The sequence below is a fragment of the Myiozetetes cayanensis genome, unplaced genomic scaffold (assembly GCF_022539395.1).
Source record: "Myiozetetes cayanensis isolate MyiCay16 unplaced genomic scaffold, myiCay2020 scf7, whole genome shotgun sequence".
Lineage (NCBI taxonomy): Eukaryota > Metazoa > Chordata > Aves > Passeriformes > Tyrannidae > Myiozetetes > Myiozetetes cayanensis.
In genome coordinates, this window is record NW_026087964.1 from 49,961,778 (window position 1) to 49,980,320 (window position 18,543).

Consider the following 18,543-nt stretch of genomic DNA (forward strand, 5'->3'; position numbering starts at 1 on the left):
CTTAAATTATTTTCTAATTGTCAGTTTTCTTGCTCCCTGCTACCTTCCAAAATTTTCCATCCCCTAAAAATCCTGGCGTCAGTACAGAGCTCAGAATTTCTACAATTAATCGCTTGCCAGTGCAAAGGAAAGTTGTATCCATGCTGTTTATTTATTCAGAAATTTGAAGTCTCTCAAATATAATGCTTGGGATTGTGGTATTCAGATGTAATAGGACCATGGGAACAAATGGGGATGCACATAGTTCTGGCAGTAATTCCCAAAGTGCTCAGTGCCAGAAAAAGGCACAAGAGGATATAGGAGGGTTAAACTAAGCATTGCCAACTACAAAGTCCTCATACACGCAGCCACTAGAAGTTACTCCACGTGTTGTGGTCTAGGTACACTTACCATCACAGTGTAGTGTTGTGTTCCTACCTGTCAGAAATACCCAAAGTTCTCCAGAAATAATAATAAAAAAAAAATAAAAAAAAAAAAAGGAAGCAAAAAAAGAAAAGAAGAAACTCCTATTTGTTATCTCTACAGCTAGGGACTGAGGGCTACTTAGCACAAAATTAATTCTACTTTTTGCATGTGCATAAGGATTGTCTCAGACCAAATGCCTGGCAATGCACCATGTGCGTTATAGTGGCAGTTACCCACGTACAGAGCTGGTCTCCTACTGTCAGGACAGGGATGCACTCCAGGTGTTTCACTCACAAACTCCATCCTAATTAGTCCAGTTCTACAGAAGGGAAACGTCAAGTGAAATCTCCACTTAAAAAGGAATCAATTTTCCCCTCCGGACTGTTTTGACATATAAAAGATGACTCCAGGGTTAGACACAGGCTAAGGTGTGAAGTAGTTAACTTTGTATTTGGCCATCAGGACGAAGGGTTGGGACCCTCTGGGGAGGTACCACCTCTTCCATCCCATGCTCACTACTCAAAGGACTGTCAGCTATCCTTTTTCCAGCTGAAAAGTCTGGACTCAGCTCTCTGCAAAATGCAGTTCTACAGGATTGAAGCAAAATTAGTTCCTCAGAGTATATTTTGCTATTTCTTATTTTTATTGCCATTTCTAGCCATGGAATATGATCTTAGTTTGGTAGGTACTGTACAAAATAAGTCGACAAGAAAAATAGGTTCCCACCTTAGGCACTCCTGACCACTCTCTAGAGAAGCAAACTGTCTGTCTTCAATAGCTAGGAAAGAAACCTGGGCACTTAAATTAGGCACCTCAAGTTACACAAGATGGAGGCCATTGACAGATCTAGGTGAAGCAAGGTTTTAAGAGAGAAATATCTTTGAACACTAGAAGGGATATATCTGCGGGGAGAGCCTTAAATAACCAAGTTTTCAGGCCAACAAACATCTGAAAACGAGCAGAAAACTTCAAGATTAGAAAAATTCAAGATTAGAAAACTATCTCTGAGACTAATGATTTTAATCCAAATGAGAATTCAAAAGAAATATGTACCGGCACCATTGAAACTGGAGAAACTTAGAGATAATAAGGAACAACTGCTCAGTAAAATCTTATTTCCCCCCATCTTTTTATATTGTATTAGACCGTTACGAACTTTAGTTCCAGTGCTCATCTTTTGAAGTTAGGTTGTAGCTCTTCTTTGAGGATGAAGACTGAAAAGTCAGACACAGAGAGGTTGTTTTTGGAGAAATACTCTTCATCTGATAATGGTGGTGTTCATTAATTTAGCTCATTCTGGGTTATAGTAGTCCTTAGGTTTCTCTCACATCACATCTATGCTAGTATTTAGATGACTACAGTGTGAGTTCGTCTCTCCCCTCTGATTTGGCCGTTATAAAATAAACCAAAGGAAGGGAAAGAGCATAAAGAAACAACAAAACAGCACTGCTCAGCTGATGGGTAGCGATCATAGTACACCAAAGACCCAGTTGTCAAGGTTTTTGTTAGCGTAATAACAAAGAGAAACACTAAGGAGTTTGAAGAAAAGACTACTGACTTGAGGGAAAACATACCTTACAGAAGAGTCCTTGGAGAAAGCATAAAGATGCTTGCTTGAAAAAGAAGTTGCACTGGAAGCTCACACAAGTGATTTTCAGTTCAGAAATGAGAAAGCTACAGGGAGAGTCAGAACCCACCATGAAAAGCCTTGAAGGTCAAGACAACTGGATTTAGGGTTTTTTTCGTTTTTGTTGTTGTTTTTTCGTGGGGTTTGTAGACAGTAGACACGTTATGGAAAGTAAGTTGGGAAAACTTCAATACACATACCAGCAACAGAATGCCACAGAAGGAAAATTAAGAGGATGAAATCAGCTACTGTAGGTTTTAGGTTGACCTAAATTGGTGGTCAGACATGAACAGACAGTAGAGGAAAAACACACAAATTTTATTCCAGATGAAAGAAGCTCAGTTCAGTTTAAAAGAAGCAAAGTTTGAATTTAAGAATAGTCATGGATAAGCTACAGATAGAAAAGACCATGGTCTCGGATGTAGGGTGGCCCACAAAAATTTCAGAACGAGTCTGGAACATTCTCCACAAGAATAGAGAGATAAGAGAAAGAGCAAGCAGAGACAGTCATGGAAGGCAGAACAACACAGCACCACAGCAGGACATGAGTCAGTGACATCTGAGGTTGTTACAGTGACTGGCAGGCATATGCAGACTGACCTTTGAAGAGAAGTTATGAGTAACTTGGATGGCATTTCAGTGAGAGCAAAAAGGGTGAGGTACATTCGGCAGCACATAAGATGAAATAGGAGAAGATGAACTCAGATAAACTTTCATCAAAACTTTGGAAACAAAGGGAATACAGGCATAGTTGGATTGCTTGGTTGCTGGATGAACACATGTCCATGTAGATCCATTTCTTGATCTGTAGGCTGACTCAAATTTTGACTTATGTATTCATTAGAATAAAGCCCAGCTCTGCAGAAAATAACTTTTACAGGTGTTTTACACAAGATAAAACCTGTGAAAATTCTCCAGAAAGTCAAAGTAAGATCAGAACTTTACTATATGCTCAAGAGTGTTGGTGAGGGAGAGCAAGCCTTTTTACCTACCTTGAATTCTGAGAAAATGAGGTAGCAGGAAAACAGTTTTATATTTCATTTTTAAAGCTATGCACAGAATCTTCTTCATGCTCTGTTAACAGCCACAGACCAGTTATTATACTTCCAAAACACACTGACCTCCTCAGCCAACCCAGATAGCTATTAGCCTTTTGATAAAGCCTGAAAGTAACACCACACTGCATTTGCAGCGCTTTCTGGTCAGGATTCTAATTTTTTACACTGCTGTAAGTTTTTTTAAGCCCCATATATGGAAGCAAAGATACACAGGATTACAGGAAAGAAAAATAAACAGCCAGACCACCCACAATAATACAAAGTGAGGGCAGTAGGTGCACTTGGTACCCCCAGGCATCTGTCAGCTCCAAATCATGGACTGTGCAGGAGACAGTAATTGGAAAATAGATGAATTGCACCTTCAGCTGTGGGACTGAACGTATCAAGGTCCTAAGGGTAGTTGTGAACCTTATTACTCGTAGAGCTGACACAGAACATTTCAGCTGCCCAAGAAGCATCACCTCCAGAGGCAGAGGGGAGCCATGGAACCAGTGTCTGGGTTGATAATTAGCTTGCTAACCAACAGCTGCACAGCATAGCTGATCCTTTTGTGAATTAAGATATACTGGAGCACTGTCCCAGCATTTTTATATGCTCTTCCTTTTTTGCTTCCTATCCTTATCTTACCCACGGTCAAGTTGCTGAATCATGGTACAGATCCAGTATCCCAAAAGTCTGTCTTGGTTCTGTTTTTATTTCAGTGTCTTTTCATTGGGTTACTCTGTGGTCAGAAATGTTCACAACAAAGATGTATTGACTTCCATATGTTAAATAGATTGTATGTGGTGTGATCAGCGTATCTGCCACAAAAATGGCAACTCCGATGCCAACTCTGTATGTATATCAGGATAATTGGTTAATTTGTGAGGTTTTCTGGCCTATGAAAATAAATCTTCATACTGTCACTACTGCTGTAAACAAATTAAGAATGTCCATGTTTAGTTATTAACAATTTGTTCAAGCCCAGAATCGTAAATTGTTACTAACTCTTTCTTCCGCATAAGAATCGCCTCAACAAAGCTTTGCTATGGTCTATTAATAAGTAGTGTAAACAATGTTTTACTATTACAGTATTTTCGGGAGGGTAAAAGTGTCATCACCAGTGCCCAGGGAAAACAAACAGGCTCAGCAGTTGCTAGCACGTTTCCACTGGCAGTGCAAGTAGGATCACAAGAAAATCCAAATCTCAAGACCAAATTCCTTTTGATGCTGTGTGCAAGTTGAAAAGGAAACACTATGAGCCTGCGAGCAGTTTCTCTTAATGCAACATCCATAAGCATTATTTCACCTGACAGTCATTCGCAAGTTTTCTACCGACTAAATATTTTGCAGCTAGAGTTAAATAGGCAGAGGTTTCAAACACATTTGGGCTCTGCCTGGGAAAGGAATTTTCCACTCTGTACTACTTAGAAAAATGAAGACTCTGTAGGCTATGGTATCATGTTCAGAGGAACAAGGTGGGTAGGATAGGGCATTAGGCACTATTATACTCCAGGGAAGAAAGAGCAGACAGGGGCACAAAAGAAGCGCTTCATTATATTTTAAATGGGAATAGTTCCAAGGATAGGAAAGCCTGTGGTGCTTGTAAAGGATTAAACAGGGTAATGTGCTTTTTAAGAAGACATAAAGAGGTATGTAATGTGATATGTTTAAGCCTAAATGATTTTTCTTGGAGTCCTCAATGAATGTTTAAGCAGGCATGACTTAGGCCTCTGTAAATCCTCTCTGAATAAATAACTTCTGCAAAAATAGAGTTTCCTTTGACAGAATGAGATGCATATTTCATAACCTATGCAAAAAAAGGAAAATCAATTTGAGACATATGAAACACTTAGGAATAATAAAGAAAAAGGGAAGATAAAAGTGAATAATCCAAGCCTATATAAAAATACAGCTACCTCCCCAACCATTTTGATTTGACAGTGAAGGAAGACAAACAACTGAATGCTTCCCTATCTTAAATTCAGACCTTCAACTGCTTTTTGCTGTCTTTTGAGAAAGGAAGAGACAACAAGTGGAAGAAAATACCTAAAGCACCTGTGTTTTTCAGGCTGTTTCTTGTTTGAGGCATTTAAAACTGCTCTCTCTTCAGGGTAAATCTACCCAGCTGCTCTCTAAATGGACCTGATGGTAAATATAGCTGTTCACTATGGATGGAACAGGAGCACACATGGTGAGACATGTGCACCTGATTCACGAGAAGAACAGGACCAATAAATATCAAAATCTGAAAACTTACAGCGGCATGATCTTCCCATCCCTTTTCTCTTGCCTGTCCTGCTCTCCTGCCAGTGAAAGCAGGCCAAAGTGTTAGAATGCCTGATGGAAAGTGAGACTATGCAATCATTGTCCTTTGGCTCTATTGTATTTCCACCCTCATGGGTGCCATTCTCCATGAAGTCACTAGTACAGCACTCCTGCTGAGTGAGAGGGGTGATGTGTTGAGTAAATCAGTGGCTGATACCTCTCCTCCTCCCCCTGTTTATATATACATTAATACAATAGTGCCAGCTCCACTGGAAGTGTCGGAATAAAAGCAAGACAAAACTAAAGAACTTTTCTGCTTTACCAAAACTTTCTGGGGAAGGCTCTGCTGTGAAGGCTACTTGTAAACCCCATTTAACCTCCAAGGTGGTGCAGCAGGGAGTGCTGTTAAAGATGAGCACGTCCACTGCACTCCTAACATCCTTTCTGTACAGCTCTTTCCCATGGTGGTCCCTCCTAAGGCAGTACATTCATGGTCATTAGTCAGCTGAGTGGAAATCCCTTTCCCTGTACCCATTTGGAAGCACTCTGTAAGTCTCTGCTCTCTCATTTGGCACTCCAGGAACATGTGCCAAGGTAACGGCATCACAGAGCTGGGGCAAACTGCTGTTAGGTCATGCTTTAGGAAGGCAGAAACAAAATGAAACACAGAGGAAGACCTGTTGGTTTAGCTTGCCCAGGGTTATATTTAGGTTAATAGCTCTGATGTGGCCAGTTAAATTCATTGAAGACCCAGAAGAACATTATGAAACACAGAAATAGGCCTAGGAGGCCCATGAATTCTTTCCACTGAAATGTTTTCATTTTTTGAAGTGTGTTACAGAGATTATAATCTCTGCCTCTTATCAGCTACCTTTTAAAATATTAGTTTTCCTTGGCTAAGATTAGCTTTTAACATCGCTTTCTTCATCCAGCTTTCTTCCTGAGCAGGCCAAATACAATCTCCCCAAAGCTTCTGTGTAAGTAGTAGATGGCAAATAATCTTTTTCTGTGTCATTTCTTCCAGTAAATTGAAGGAAGGGGAGAAACTGCACATGTAGGTAAATGTGTATGTTTATTAGAATCAGGCCTGAGATGTCTGATTTTTTTAAACTGAAGGGTGGTTGGCTTCTTCACATGGCACAACTTAGTTTTTCAACATCATCATTTGCAAGTGCTTATTCTGGGGGAGCAGAATCATGGGAAATTAAAGAACTTAGATATTTCTGGTTTTGTAGATTTTAGGACAGCAAATGCCATAGTTCCAGGAACTAGAAATCAAAGACTGTAATCTGGAATTACCTGACATCAAGATACACCATTTGTTTGGGTCTTTTTCAGCTAAAAGCCTTTAGTCAGCACAGCTGTGTTTGATGTACTTCGGTTTTTGATTCTTCTGAAACCATTTGTATAACTTGGGAAGGCAAACCAAAAGGAGGGCAGTTTTTTAAAATATATATATACAAAAGGCAAACCCTAACTTTATCATCCCCTTACAAAATGAGCTAAAATATGTTTTCTCTAAAAAAGCAATTTCCTCTAGACTATAAATCTTCAGAGTTTTTTTCTTCCTCTTTCAGCTCATGACTTTATCTAAAGGGATTTCAAAAGTGCAGTTCCCCGGGCCCTCTCTTGCCTCTTCTTTTATGCTGTTTAGTCCTTCAGAGGAGAAAATAGGATCTTGGTTATCCAGAGGTTGGATCAGTGATTTTAAAACTCCAAAGAATCTTTGTTATTTTGTATTTCTTTTATTATCAAGAGATCACCAGTGATTACATCATTCTTTTGAACATACTCTTTTCTCTTGTCTGTATCCAGTGTGAAAACATCAGAAATTACAGGTTTTCCTGGCAAGTGGATTTTGATGGAGACAAAAGGCAGAGTTTTTCTGGATTTTCAGAAGTCTCTAAATCAGGCTTATAAGGAGTAAGCACACAATTTATAGATATTTTGTCTAATCAATCTTCCCATTTTGAAGTTCAAAATAAACTCAAGAAATTATGATATTTCTTTGATTTGATTTAAAAGTCTGAATAGAAAGATAAAATGGCAGGCAAAAGGTTTGTATACAGTCACTTATTAACCCATATTCACTCTTATACTGAATCCTTTCATGGACTAGTGTTTCTATAAAAGTTGTAACTGTCAACCAAAAACTGGGAGGGAACTACTGAATTCACAAACATGCTTACAATAATTGGCTCTTGCTCTCAAAGCCCACCACAGAAAGTGGCTGTGAGACTGTTCTTTAAAGCCAGATCATCTTTTTCTGCCTTCCTCTCTCAAAACAAACATGATTCATGGCTACAACTGAAAGCCAAGATTTTCAGCATCAAGTCCACAAAGATAAGATAACCAATTATTGAAATTACTTTGAGTTTTGTACAGTACATTGTTACATCTTCTGGGGTTCTAAGACCACTAATCCTATTCCCATTTTGCATTATACTAAATGCACTCATCTCCTATAAATACACCTATAAGTCCTTTTTTCGGCAAACAGTTGAAATACTTACATTTTAAACTGCTGTTAAAAACAAGCTACACAGCTGAGAAGTCCCAGTGCTCCGTGCTGATGCAAAGGGCTTGGAGAAATAGGTGCCAGGCATGATCTCTATCTGGGTGCAAATGCATCTCTTACAGTTAAAAGCAACGACTAAACAAATGTGGGGTCACACAGAGCATCTCCAATGGGAAGCAAAACGTGAGCCTACCTTTTGAATGCCTGCGGTCGACTCCACGACGTTGTTCTCTGAGCCGTTACTCCTGTTAATCATCCTCCACATCTGGGAATACATGCTGTCCCTCTCAAAAGGGTTCATCCCTTTCACTCGGACGTGCTCATAGACTGCGGAGTCCAGGACAGTGCCATAAGGAATATCCGTCTGCCTCGAGAGATCCTGGAGAGACCTTAACAGTTGGTGAAGAAAAGAGACACAGGAGACTTGAAGCCACATTTTCAAAAGGAAGGAGCTGCAGGCAAGCAAAGGGCAACACATAGGAAGACAGCTGTTAAGACACCTTCTTCAGTGATTTGTGTGTTTGTTTTTTTTTTTTGGTTTTATTATTAATTTTTATTTTTTCTATTTTTCTTGAAAGGGAAAGTGAGACTGAAAATTTGTTGTTATGTTTCAAGACACAAGAAGGAATACAAACTGAAAGGAAGGGGTGGAAAAAGTGAAAACGGACGAAAAGAGAGGAACAGAAAGAGTGAGACGATCCTGCCAAATGCCAAGATCCTTTTGGCGAGGGCAAAGGAGAGAAAGGGAGCATTGCAGTCTCTCCAACTGCACGCAGGAAGTTCAACAGAAGCTGGGTAACAGCCTACGTGAGTACAGTGCGAACACACACACTGCTGCTGGGGAGCTGGAGTGCTGGCACTAGAACTCACCAAATCTAGCCCAAAGCACCTGGGCTGAGTAACTTTGTGCTACTGGGTCACACCATGAAGGGCAGTTTTGTCATGGTATTCCTGCACTGAACTGTATATCCATCACATAGGTCACATCCTATATTATTTTCAGTAATCAGATTTTTGTTGTGGTTTCACAAACTGATTTTTCATCAAAGTTCATGCTATTTAGTCTAATAAATTTGTTCTGCTTTACATGTTATCTAGTTTTACCCTTCTTTATAAACAAGAAAAATAATACAGTTTCTAAAGTATCCCAACTGCAGTCTTTTCAACCCTGATTTGGACTTTAAAAATGTATATTATAAACCCTTTAAAGTCTCCTTATCTCTTGGCCTTTATTTTCCTGTCCTGTGGAATTCCCCTTCTGTACCTTTGATTCTTTAATGGCATTCATTAAAGTTTCAAAATAACTACTGCCATATGTCTCCTGCCTAACACCCATTACAGCTTTCCCAGCACAAATTAACTGTGTAATAAACTGCACAAATCTAGGGGATGACACAAAAGGACAAATCAAGGGCTTGAATACTGTCTTAAAGAAGGCAATAACAAAATGTAAAAGTGCATTGCAGACACAGAAAAGCAAACACAAATGTAGGAAACTCATGAAATTCCAAATTGTGCTTCTGAAACATGTAAATATGGTGGCTAGTGAAAATGGCCCTAGAGATGGGGAAAAAAAGGAATTCTTGGGTGTTCTGGGGATGGCACTGAAGAAAACAATAGTTAAATCTCAAAAGATATGCATGCCTCTGGACAAAACAGAAGTCAGGAAAAGAAAAAATCAATAGAGCTCAATGGCAAGGGTTCAGAAGTTAGCTAAGTCAAAAAGAAATCCTTTGAAATTCAGACGTGGGCTTAGAAAAACATTAGACAAGAGCTAAATTCTAATCAGATAACATATAGCAACTAGAAGGAAGAGATAAATTTAATTTTGATAAGTAAATAACTAATGGTATTAAACCACCAAAATCTTCTCCTCTTTCTCCTACAGGATCACATTCCTCTTCAACAGGCATCCTGCGAACAATCAGGACACATATGGACTCTTCAAAGATGAGATGCCAGATGTAACATGAATTTCCTGAAACCAAGTGTATTGGCCTTCTACTAGAGGACCAAGACATGCCCTTTTCTAGGAGGAAAAATATGAGACTCTAGTAGACTAAGGCATCAGGAAATTAAGTACTGTGGTTAATTTGTAATTGAAAGATATAAAAAAATAATTATTGAGTCCATATAAATGTGGAAGACACCAAACAGAGACAGAGACAATACCGAAAATGGAGACAGATCTATAAAGAATATAACGACGATGAAGTTTAACAATATGGACTAGCACACTGGAATGGACACTTATGAACGGACTGTCAAATTCAACTGATGCGGACAATGTTGTTTTTATCTCTTTATAGAATTGTTAATGCATGCTGAAGTTGTTGTACTCCAGTTATAGATTTGTATTTTATTCCCTAATAAGTTTTCCCTCATGAACCCTTTCCCCTGATTGGCTGTTGAATCCCCGGTTGTGATTGGTGGGATTTTGCCGCAGTAAGGCAGTCTCACCACACCCCTAAAGTTACCCTATAGGTTAGAAGTTAATGTATTCCCTTTGTTACTCCCCTATTGGTTCTCCCCTTATGTCAATCACATACTCCTCCCAGTTTCTAGACCCTTCCTTCCTTAACCCTATATAAGTCCTGTTCGCCCTTGGTTCTGGGCAGCACCCTTGCGGCTCTGCACCTGGGCACATCCCTCACGCCTCCAGTGTCCTCTTCCTCAATAAACCTGCTGCAGACTGCGAACCCCCTGAGTGCTGTCAGTCCTTTCCCACTCGGGCTGCGGCATATGGCGCCCACGCGCGGGGCTCTGTAGCAGATTCCTCACATTGAGGAAACTCCAGAGTGCCCGGCTGGGATACTGGAGGCGCAGCGGTTGGAGGCGTCCTCCCCGGCAGTCACCCTCAGCTGGACGGCGAGCAACGGGTCGGCGACCGGCGGTCTCAAACGCACCTCGTTCTGCTGCGCGGAGCCAGGTGAGCGGCTGAGGAAGTCCCTTCCCTCCTTCCCTGATTCCAATCCCCGCAACCTCTGCGTGTGCAAGTCTTTCCACCATGGGAGCTCGTCTCTCGGCACCGCAGAAAGCGATATACCACCACTTAAAGGCCATGCTAGCACAACTTACGACGAGCCACCCCGTTGATAAAAAAGCTTTAAAAACTCTGGCCAAGTGGTTGCATTCTAAAAGCGAGCAAGTCCATGAGGTCCTTAATATCACGGACTGGGACCGAATCGGTTTTTCCCTGTGGGTGGATAAGGAGCGAGGAGATTCTGCGGCTGGTGAAGCGCTAATCGCGTGGAGGCTTGTTCTGATGGCTCTACAGAGCCGGATGAAGACAAAGAATCTCAAGCCGCATTACACATCACCGCGGCGCGCTCAACATGGAGGGGAAAACCTTGACATGAAACCTTCTTGTTCATGGGCACAAGATGGCGGCGCGGCTGAAGGAGAAGGGAGGAGCCAACGGGAGGCGCGAAAGATTGAGGGGTGGGGGAGACGCGATGCGCGGGAAAAGGAAAAAGAGCGTGAGCGTGACGTAAAGAATAGGAACCGCCCTCGTAGTCCCCTGGTCACACCCTCCCCTAGTGACTCCACCTCTTCCTTATCGTCACTGACGCCATCTTGTGATGATGTGGTTACCGGACATGACGCAATTCCTTCACGTGACACTTGCTTCCGCAAAGATGGCGGCGCCCATAATAAATCAAGGGCCCACCACTCCGATGGTCCACCAACCCCGGACATCTGGAAAGCCTGCAAAACCCAAGCCATGCAGGCAGGGGATACGGAATTCCTGCGGGCATTTCCGGTCTTTTACGATAATCCCAACACAGCTCCAGAGTGGTTTCCCATCTCCTACCCTATATTACGGGACATTAAAAAAGCAGTCACGGATTACGGACTAGGAGCTCCTTTCACACTGGGACTTTTAGACACCTTGTTCCAGGCACACACATTGATTCCCCATGATGTGCGTGTAATAGCTAAAGGACTCCTCACTACCATACAATACTCTGTTTTCGAAAATGAATGGAAAAATTTAATTGTCAAACATGTTAATGAAAAGTTACCCAAACGCAAAGCTCCTACAGATCACTTGGTGAATGTTATGTTTGGGGAAGGCCCTTTTACTGACAAACGACAACAAATTGGGATTAGAAGGGAATATTTACAGATTTCTCAGGATTTGGCTCTGCAGGCAATTAAAAAGGTAGCAGACGCCTATACTACCACTCCTTCGTTTACCCTAATACAACAAGGACAAGATGAACCCTTCATTGACTTCATTTCTCGCCTTAAGGAGGCCATTGTAAAACAAGTTTCACAAAAAGAGTCTCAGGACATTTTGTTCCAAAAACTTGCGGTTGAGAATGCGAATCAGGAGTGTCAAAAGGCTTTAAAATTTCTTAAGAACCCTACAATCATGGACATGATAGAGGCCTGTAGAAACATCAATTCTAACACTCACAAAGCTAAACTTTTAGCTGCCGCCCTCTCTGGCCCAAATCGGTGTTTTCACTGTAAACAAAAGGGACACCTAATGAAACAATGTCCTGAGCTTCAAAATAAGTCTACCCTCACCTTACCAAAGACTCCATGCCTGCGTTGCGGCAAGGGACACCATTGGACGAAGGACTGTAAATCAGTTACAGATGTCCATGGCAACCCCTTGCCACCAAAAACACCCTCTTCACAACGAAAGGTTTCCTTCAAATTACAGGGCGATTCACACCAGTCGGGAAACTTCCAGCAGAGCGCCAAGGGGGGCGCTCCGACACCAAATTCCCCAATAAATCCCAAACGGTTCTCCATGGCTTAAATGGACAATTACCTCTGACATCTTCTGACACCTTACCCTGGATTCAGTTATTCCCCTCCTCTCCTTCCACTATCCTGTTAAACGAAGCACAAATAATTGATGTTGTTCCTTCTTCTAGGTTACCTTACAATGATGTTTATTTGGTTGTTTCAACCCAATCTGGGATAGCCAAAGGCATTTTTATTGTCCCCGTGTTGTGCATGATTTTAAAAACAGATGTTTTCTCAATTTCAGTTAATGTTTCTTCTCCTCCTGTCCATGTGGCCAATGATGAACCGATTGCTCAACTAATTTCCTTCACTGCCTTATCAGAAGCAACACCTCAGGCGTATTGGACTCAATCAATAACAGCCCGACCACTTCTAACTTGTTCTTTATCTTCTTCAGACACTACGGATCCATCACAGGTTTCAATCACAGGCCTCATGGACACAGGCGCAGACGTAACTATTGTAGCCAAAAAAGACTGGCCCTCCAACTGGCCTTTAAACCCCACACTGATCAACATTTGTGGGGTGGGGGGTTCAGAATTTCCCTTACAGAGTAATGCAGTTATACACATCACAGGACCAGAACAACAATCAGCGTCGGTTTGTCCTTTTATTTTGGACATCCCCCTCACGTTATGGGGGAGGGATGTCATGACGCAATGGGGAATAAAACTGACGTCGGTTTTTTAACAGGGGTCACTGGAGAGCTGCAGCTTCCCCCACTGGTCTGGACCACCTCAGATCCAGTTTGGGTGGACCAGTGGCCCTTACCCATCGAGAAGCTGCAAGCATTAAACAACCTTGTTGATGAACAACTGGCATTAGGTCACATTGAAACCTCCACTAGCCCTTGGAACACCCCTGTTTTTGTTATTCGAAAGTCGTCGGGGTCTTGGAGACTTCTCCAAGACCTCCGCAAAGTTAATGAGGTTTTAGAACCCATGGGTACCCTTCAGCAGGGAATGCCATCACCATCTATGCTCCCTGCTGGGTGGCCCATGGTAGTAGTAGATATAAAAGACTGCTTTTTTCACATTTTTCTCAACTCAGTAGATTCCCCTAAATTCGCTTTCTCAGTTCCTTCCCTTAACCTTTCCCAACCCCATAGGAGGTTTCAATGGCGGGTCTTACCACAAGGGATGAAAAACTCTCCCACCTTATGCCAATTATTCGTGTCACAAGTCTTACTACCAATTCGCTCTAAATTTCCTACGGTTATTCTACTTCATTATATGGATGATATTCTTCTTTGCGCTCCTAGTAAATCTCTGTTGAGCGACGTCACCAACTTTTTAATTTCGACCCTAAATTCCCATGGATTGGCTATTTCTACACAAAAAATCCAATTCTCGGCCCCATGGAAATTTTTGGGCTTACACATCACCGATTCCACATTTTTTCCCCAACCCATCCAAATTCGGTCAGAAATCAAAACCTTAAATGACCTTCAAAAGCTTTTAGGAGCTATCAATTGGCTACGACCCTTAATTGGCATAAGTACAGAGGAATTAAGTCCCTTGTTTAACATCTTAAAGGGAGACCCGGACCTAAATTCCCCTAGATCTCTGACCCCTGAGGCGCAGTCAACACTCTCCGTTTTACAACAGAAAATTTCTTCTTGTCAAACACGCCGCATGCTCCTTAATGTCCCTGTCTCTTTTGTCATCTCTCTAGGTGAAAAACAGCCCTTGGCTGTTTTGGGGCAGTTTCACTCTAATAATACGCAGTTTTGCTTGTGGGAATGGTTTTTCCTCCCTCATCAATTCTCCAAGACAATTACCACCTTCCCTGACTTATTTCTAAACTCTTTTTTAAAGGTCGCTCCAGATGCGTGGAATTGATCGGCCATGACCCTGATTTTCTTTTCCTTCCGGTTACTGCAGACCAATACCAACAACTTCTTTCTAACTCCGTAGATTTCCAAATAGCTAGCGCCAATTTCGCCGGACAGGTGAAGTTTCACCTCCCCGCCTGTCCCTTACTACAACGCTTATTACCTCTTCCATTGACCCTCCAAGTCATGCATTCCCCCGTCCCTTTATCTGGGGCCACAACCGTTTTTACAGATGGTTCGGGCCGGACGGGAAATGCTGTAGTCGTCTGGTTCAGAGATCAAACCTGGCAGCAGGACATACACCATGCTGAGGGCTCCCCGCAATTGGTAGAACTTTCTGCAGTAACCCGAGCCTTTTCTCTTTTCCAGAATGAACCTTTGAATATAATTTCGGACTCTTCTTATGTTGTAGGTTTAGTTTCACGAATAGAAAATTCTTACCTTAAACATGTTTCACACCTTCTTCTATTCAAGTTATTAACTCGTCTATTTTTCTTTATCAAGTACAGAAAACACCCTTTTTTCATTACACACGTCAGATCACACACTACACTTCCCGGACCTGTGGCTGAAGGCAATCGGCGTGCTGATTCCCTGGCAGGTAATGTCATTGTTCCAAATTTACTCCAACAAGCACGCATGGCTCACGAGTTCTTTCACCAGAATGCAAAGGCTATACATAAACAATTTGGCATTCCCTTACTTCAAGCTAAAGATATCATAAAATCATGTCCCGATTGCCAAGCAGTGGCTCCACTACGACCTGAAGGGACAAACCCCAGGGGTCTTTCTCCCCTACAGATCTGGCAATCCGATGTTACACACATCAATGAATTCGGAAAATTAAAATTTGTTCATGTGTCTATCGACACGTTTTCAAAATTTATTGTCGCCACTGCACATTCTGGCGAAAAAACCCGTGATGTCCGCAAACACTTTCTAGCGGCTTTCTCACGTATGGGGGTCCCGAAACAGATAAAGACTGATAATGGTCCCTCGTATGTTGCGAAGGCCACAGAGAGCTTCTTTGCTGCCTGGGGCATTTCCCATATTACTGGAATCCCCCATAACCCCACAGGTCAGGGAATTGTCGAGCGTGCTCATCAGACCCTTAAAAATTTACTTCTAAAACAAAAAAGGGGGAGTCTTGACCTTTCTCCCCAGGAACGATTAGACAAAGTACTTTATGTTCTAAATTTTTTAAATCGGCTAGAGGATAACACCCTTCCCACCTGCAAAACTGCCGTAGAGAGACATTTTAACATCTCTGAAACAGTCCCTGAAAAGGCTAAAGTACTGTATAAGGATAATCTAACTGATAAATGGTTGGGCCCTTTCCCCTTAATCACCTGGGGGAAAGGGCACGCTTGCATTTTAACCGATACAGGTCCGAGATGGGTCCCAGCAAAGCGAGTCAAGGTATACAAACAACCTACAGACCTACAAACACCTACCCCTCCGGCGGTACCTGCAAAATAAATGTCATAATCTACTTCTGCGTCATACTGGCTTCGGCATCAAGGATCTGCGCTCCTCCTACCACATCTCCATCTACTGACAGCATACCGGCATGGGCTCTGGAGCAGGGAAGTATTACAAACAATAACATCTGGTATAAACTCGCTAAACAGGCAAACACGGACACGATTTGCCTTTCTACCAAAAATGTTGCCAATCCTTTTTCCACCTGCCTTGTGGGCATTCCCCTAATCGATAGTGTCCAACGTCTTTTCCAACGTTTTTACAATACTTATTCAGTTATGGCCGTTCCCCCAGTTGAGTTTGAATTATTAGGTTCAGTTATAACAAACTTCTGTATTCAGTTTCAAAAGAAACCAGGAAGTCATGGAAAGACCACTGATGTCAGCCCCAGAAAAAGCATTTACCGAAATATCACCCTATGGTGCAATGGGACGACCCCAATTAACGCAGTGAGTACAGGCATTACAGACAAGCCCCTTAAATTGGCCTCAGGAGATTTTCTCATATGTGGTGAGAGGGCCTGGTCCGGTATTCCGGCCAATGCAGTCGGAGGCCCCTGCACATTTGGGAAAATCACCCTATTCCACCCATTCAAATTTTCAATTCCTGGCAAAATTCGATCTTCCTTTATAAACTCTACCAATTCGGTCAGAAATAAAAGACAAGTTGTAGTAAATTCAAGATCGGAAATCCAAAGGCGACTGAAAGAAAAATATCCCCTTGATTGGGATTCCTACCCACATGCCCCGGGTAAATCCACATACAAAAAACCAGAACTCCCTTTTCTAAATTTTTATCAACAATTGGACTCCAACAATCAACCAGCAACTCCAAAACCATTTCGACCAAACGAATACCTACCTCCCACTGATTCTGAGTGTGATCCGCACGTGTATCTATGGGCGGATGCCAAGAATTTTTGGGTATCTTTCTTCTTAGCAGGCATCGCCTTGGATCATGCGCTGACCACACTCAGTCACCTCACATGCTGGTTATCCAAAGAAGCTAATGTTACTTCCAATGCCCTTGCTGCACTGTTGGAAGACTCTCAAACTTTAAAGGGCGTCTCATTGCACAATAGGGCTGCAATTGACTTCCTATTACTGTTACATAATCATGGTTGCGAAGAGTTTTCAGATTTATGTTGTCTTAACTTTTCTGATCATTCAACCTCCATTCGGGCCAATATTAGACAACTGCATGAGTTAGTTAATGATATAAAGCAAGACTCAAAATGGAGTACTAAAGACTTGTTTGAAGGACTCAACTGGGGGTCTCTCCCTAATTGGACCAAACAGTTAATTTTAATAGCAATCTCAGTTTTACTTTCTGTTGCTGTTATTGCCTGTGTTTTGTCCTGTATCATTGCCTGTTTCAAAAGGTACTGCCTCCCTGCTGCCAACCCCGCTGTGGTTGAGTTAACATCGCTTCAAACAAACAAAAAAGGGGGAGATGTGGAAGACACCAAACAGAGACAGAGACAATGCCAGAAAATGGAGACAGATCTATAAAGAATACAACGATGATGAAGTTTAACAATATGGACTAGCACACTGGAATGGACACTTATGAACGGACTGTCAAATTCAACTGATGCGGACAATGTTGTTTTTATCTCTTTTTAGAATTGTTAATGCATGTTGAAATTATTGTACCCCAGTTATAGACTTATATTTTATTCCCTAATAAGTTTTCACTCATGAACCCTCTCCCCTGATTGGCTGTTGAATCCCCAGTTTTGATTGGTGGAATTCTGCCGCAGTAAGGCGGTCTCACCACACCCCTAAAGTTACCCTATAGGTTAGAAGTTAATATATTCCCTTTGTTACCCCCCTATTGGTTCTCCCCTTATGTCAATCACATACTCCTCCCAGTTTCTAGACCCTTCCTTCCTTAACCCTATATAAGTCCTGTTCGCCCTTGGTTCTGGGCAGCACCCTCGCGGCTCTGCACCTGGGCACATCCCTCACACCTCCAGTGTCCTCTTCCTCAATAAACCTGCTGCAGACTGCGAACCCCCTGAGTGCTGTCAGTCCTTTCCCACTCGGGCTGCGGCAGATAAATACCTATGAGTTCTGAAAGATTAAATATGAAATGGTTGAGCTGTTAGGAAAAATAGGAAACCTTGTTACAACTGTGAGTGAAGGGGAAGTAGCAAATATTTTAAAAAGTGACAATCAGGGGAATTGTGAAAGTACACTACTTAGTGATATTTAAGGTGATAAATTTAATAAATATACTGAAATAAGGATTGATACAATTTTAAAGATCAGTCCTGAAGCTTAGACATAGCCAGCAGGTAGGTTTCTCCAGGGAAAGCAATTCAATCATCTATTACACTTTGAAATTACTAAAAAACCCCAAGAATTTCAAAAGGGCCTTCATCTCATCAAACAATATACAGATGGTAGAAGTATGGACAGTCTTCAGAGGAGGAATTTAGAAAGAGTTCCTGGCAATCCTGGGTAGCATCAGATATACTGAGCCAGAGTGGATGCTCTTGAGGGATTTCAAGGGTAACAAGAACAGCTTTTGCAGAACTAAAAGCCTAAACAAGGAAAGTGTGAAGCTGTTGATGGGGACAGCAGACACAGCTAAAGTTGAGGTG

The 18,543-nt window shown here is 41.9% G+C and overlaps 1 protein-coding gene across 2 annotated transcripts in view; it reads right to left on the bottom strand.

The window, feature by feature from the left end:
* Positions 1–18,543, bottom strand: part of GRID2 (glutamate ionotropic receptor delta type subunit 2) — a 699,409-nt gene that overhangs the window by 88,477 nt on the left and 592,389 nt on the right. For both annotated transcript variants that reach the window (XM_050338709.1, XM_050338708.1), the window contains one exon: positions 8,049–8,244. In XM_050338709.1, coding sequence (XP_050194666.1) covers positions 8,049–8,244 — 196 coding nt within the window. The remainder of the gene's footprint in view (positions 1–8,048; positions 8,245–18,543) is intronic.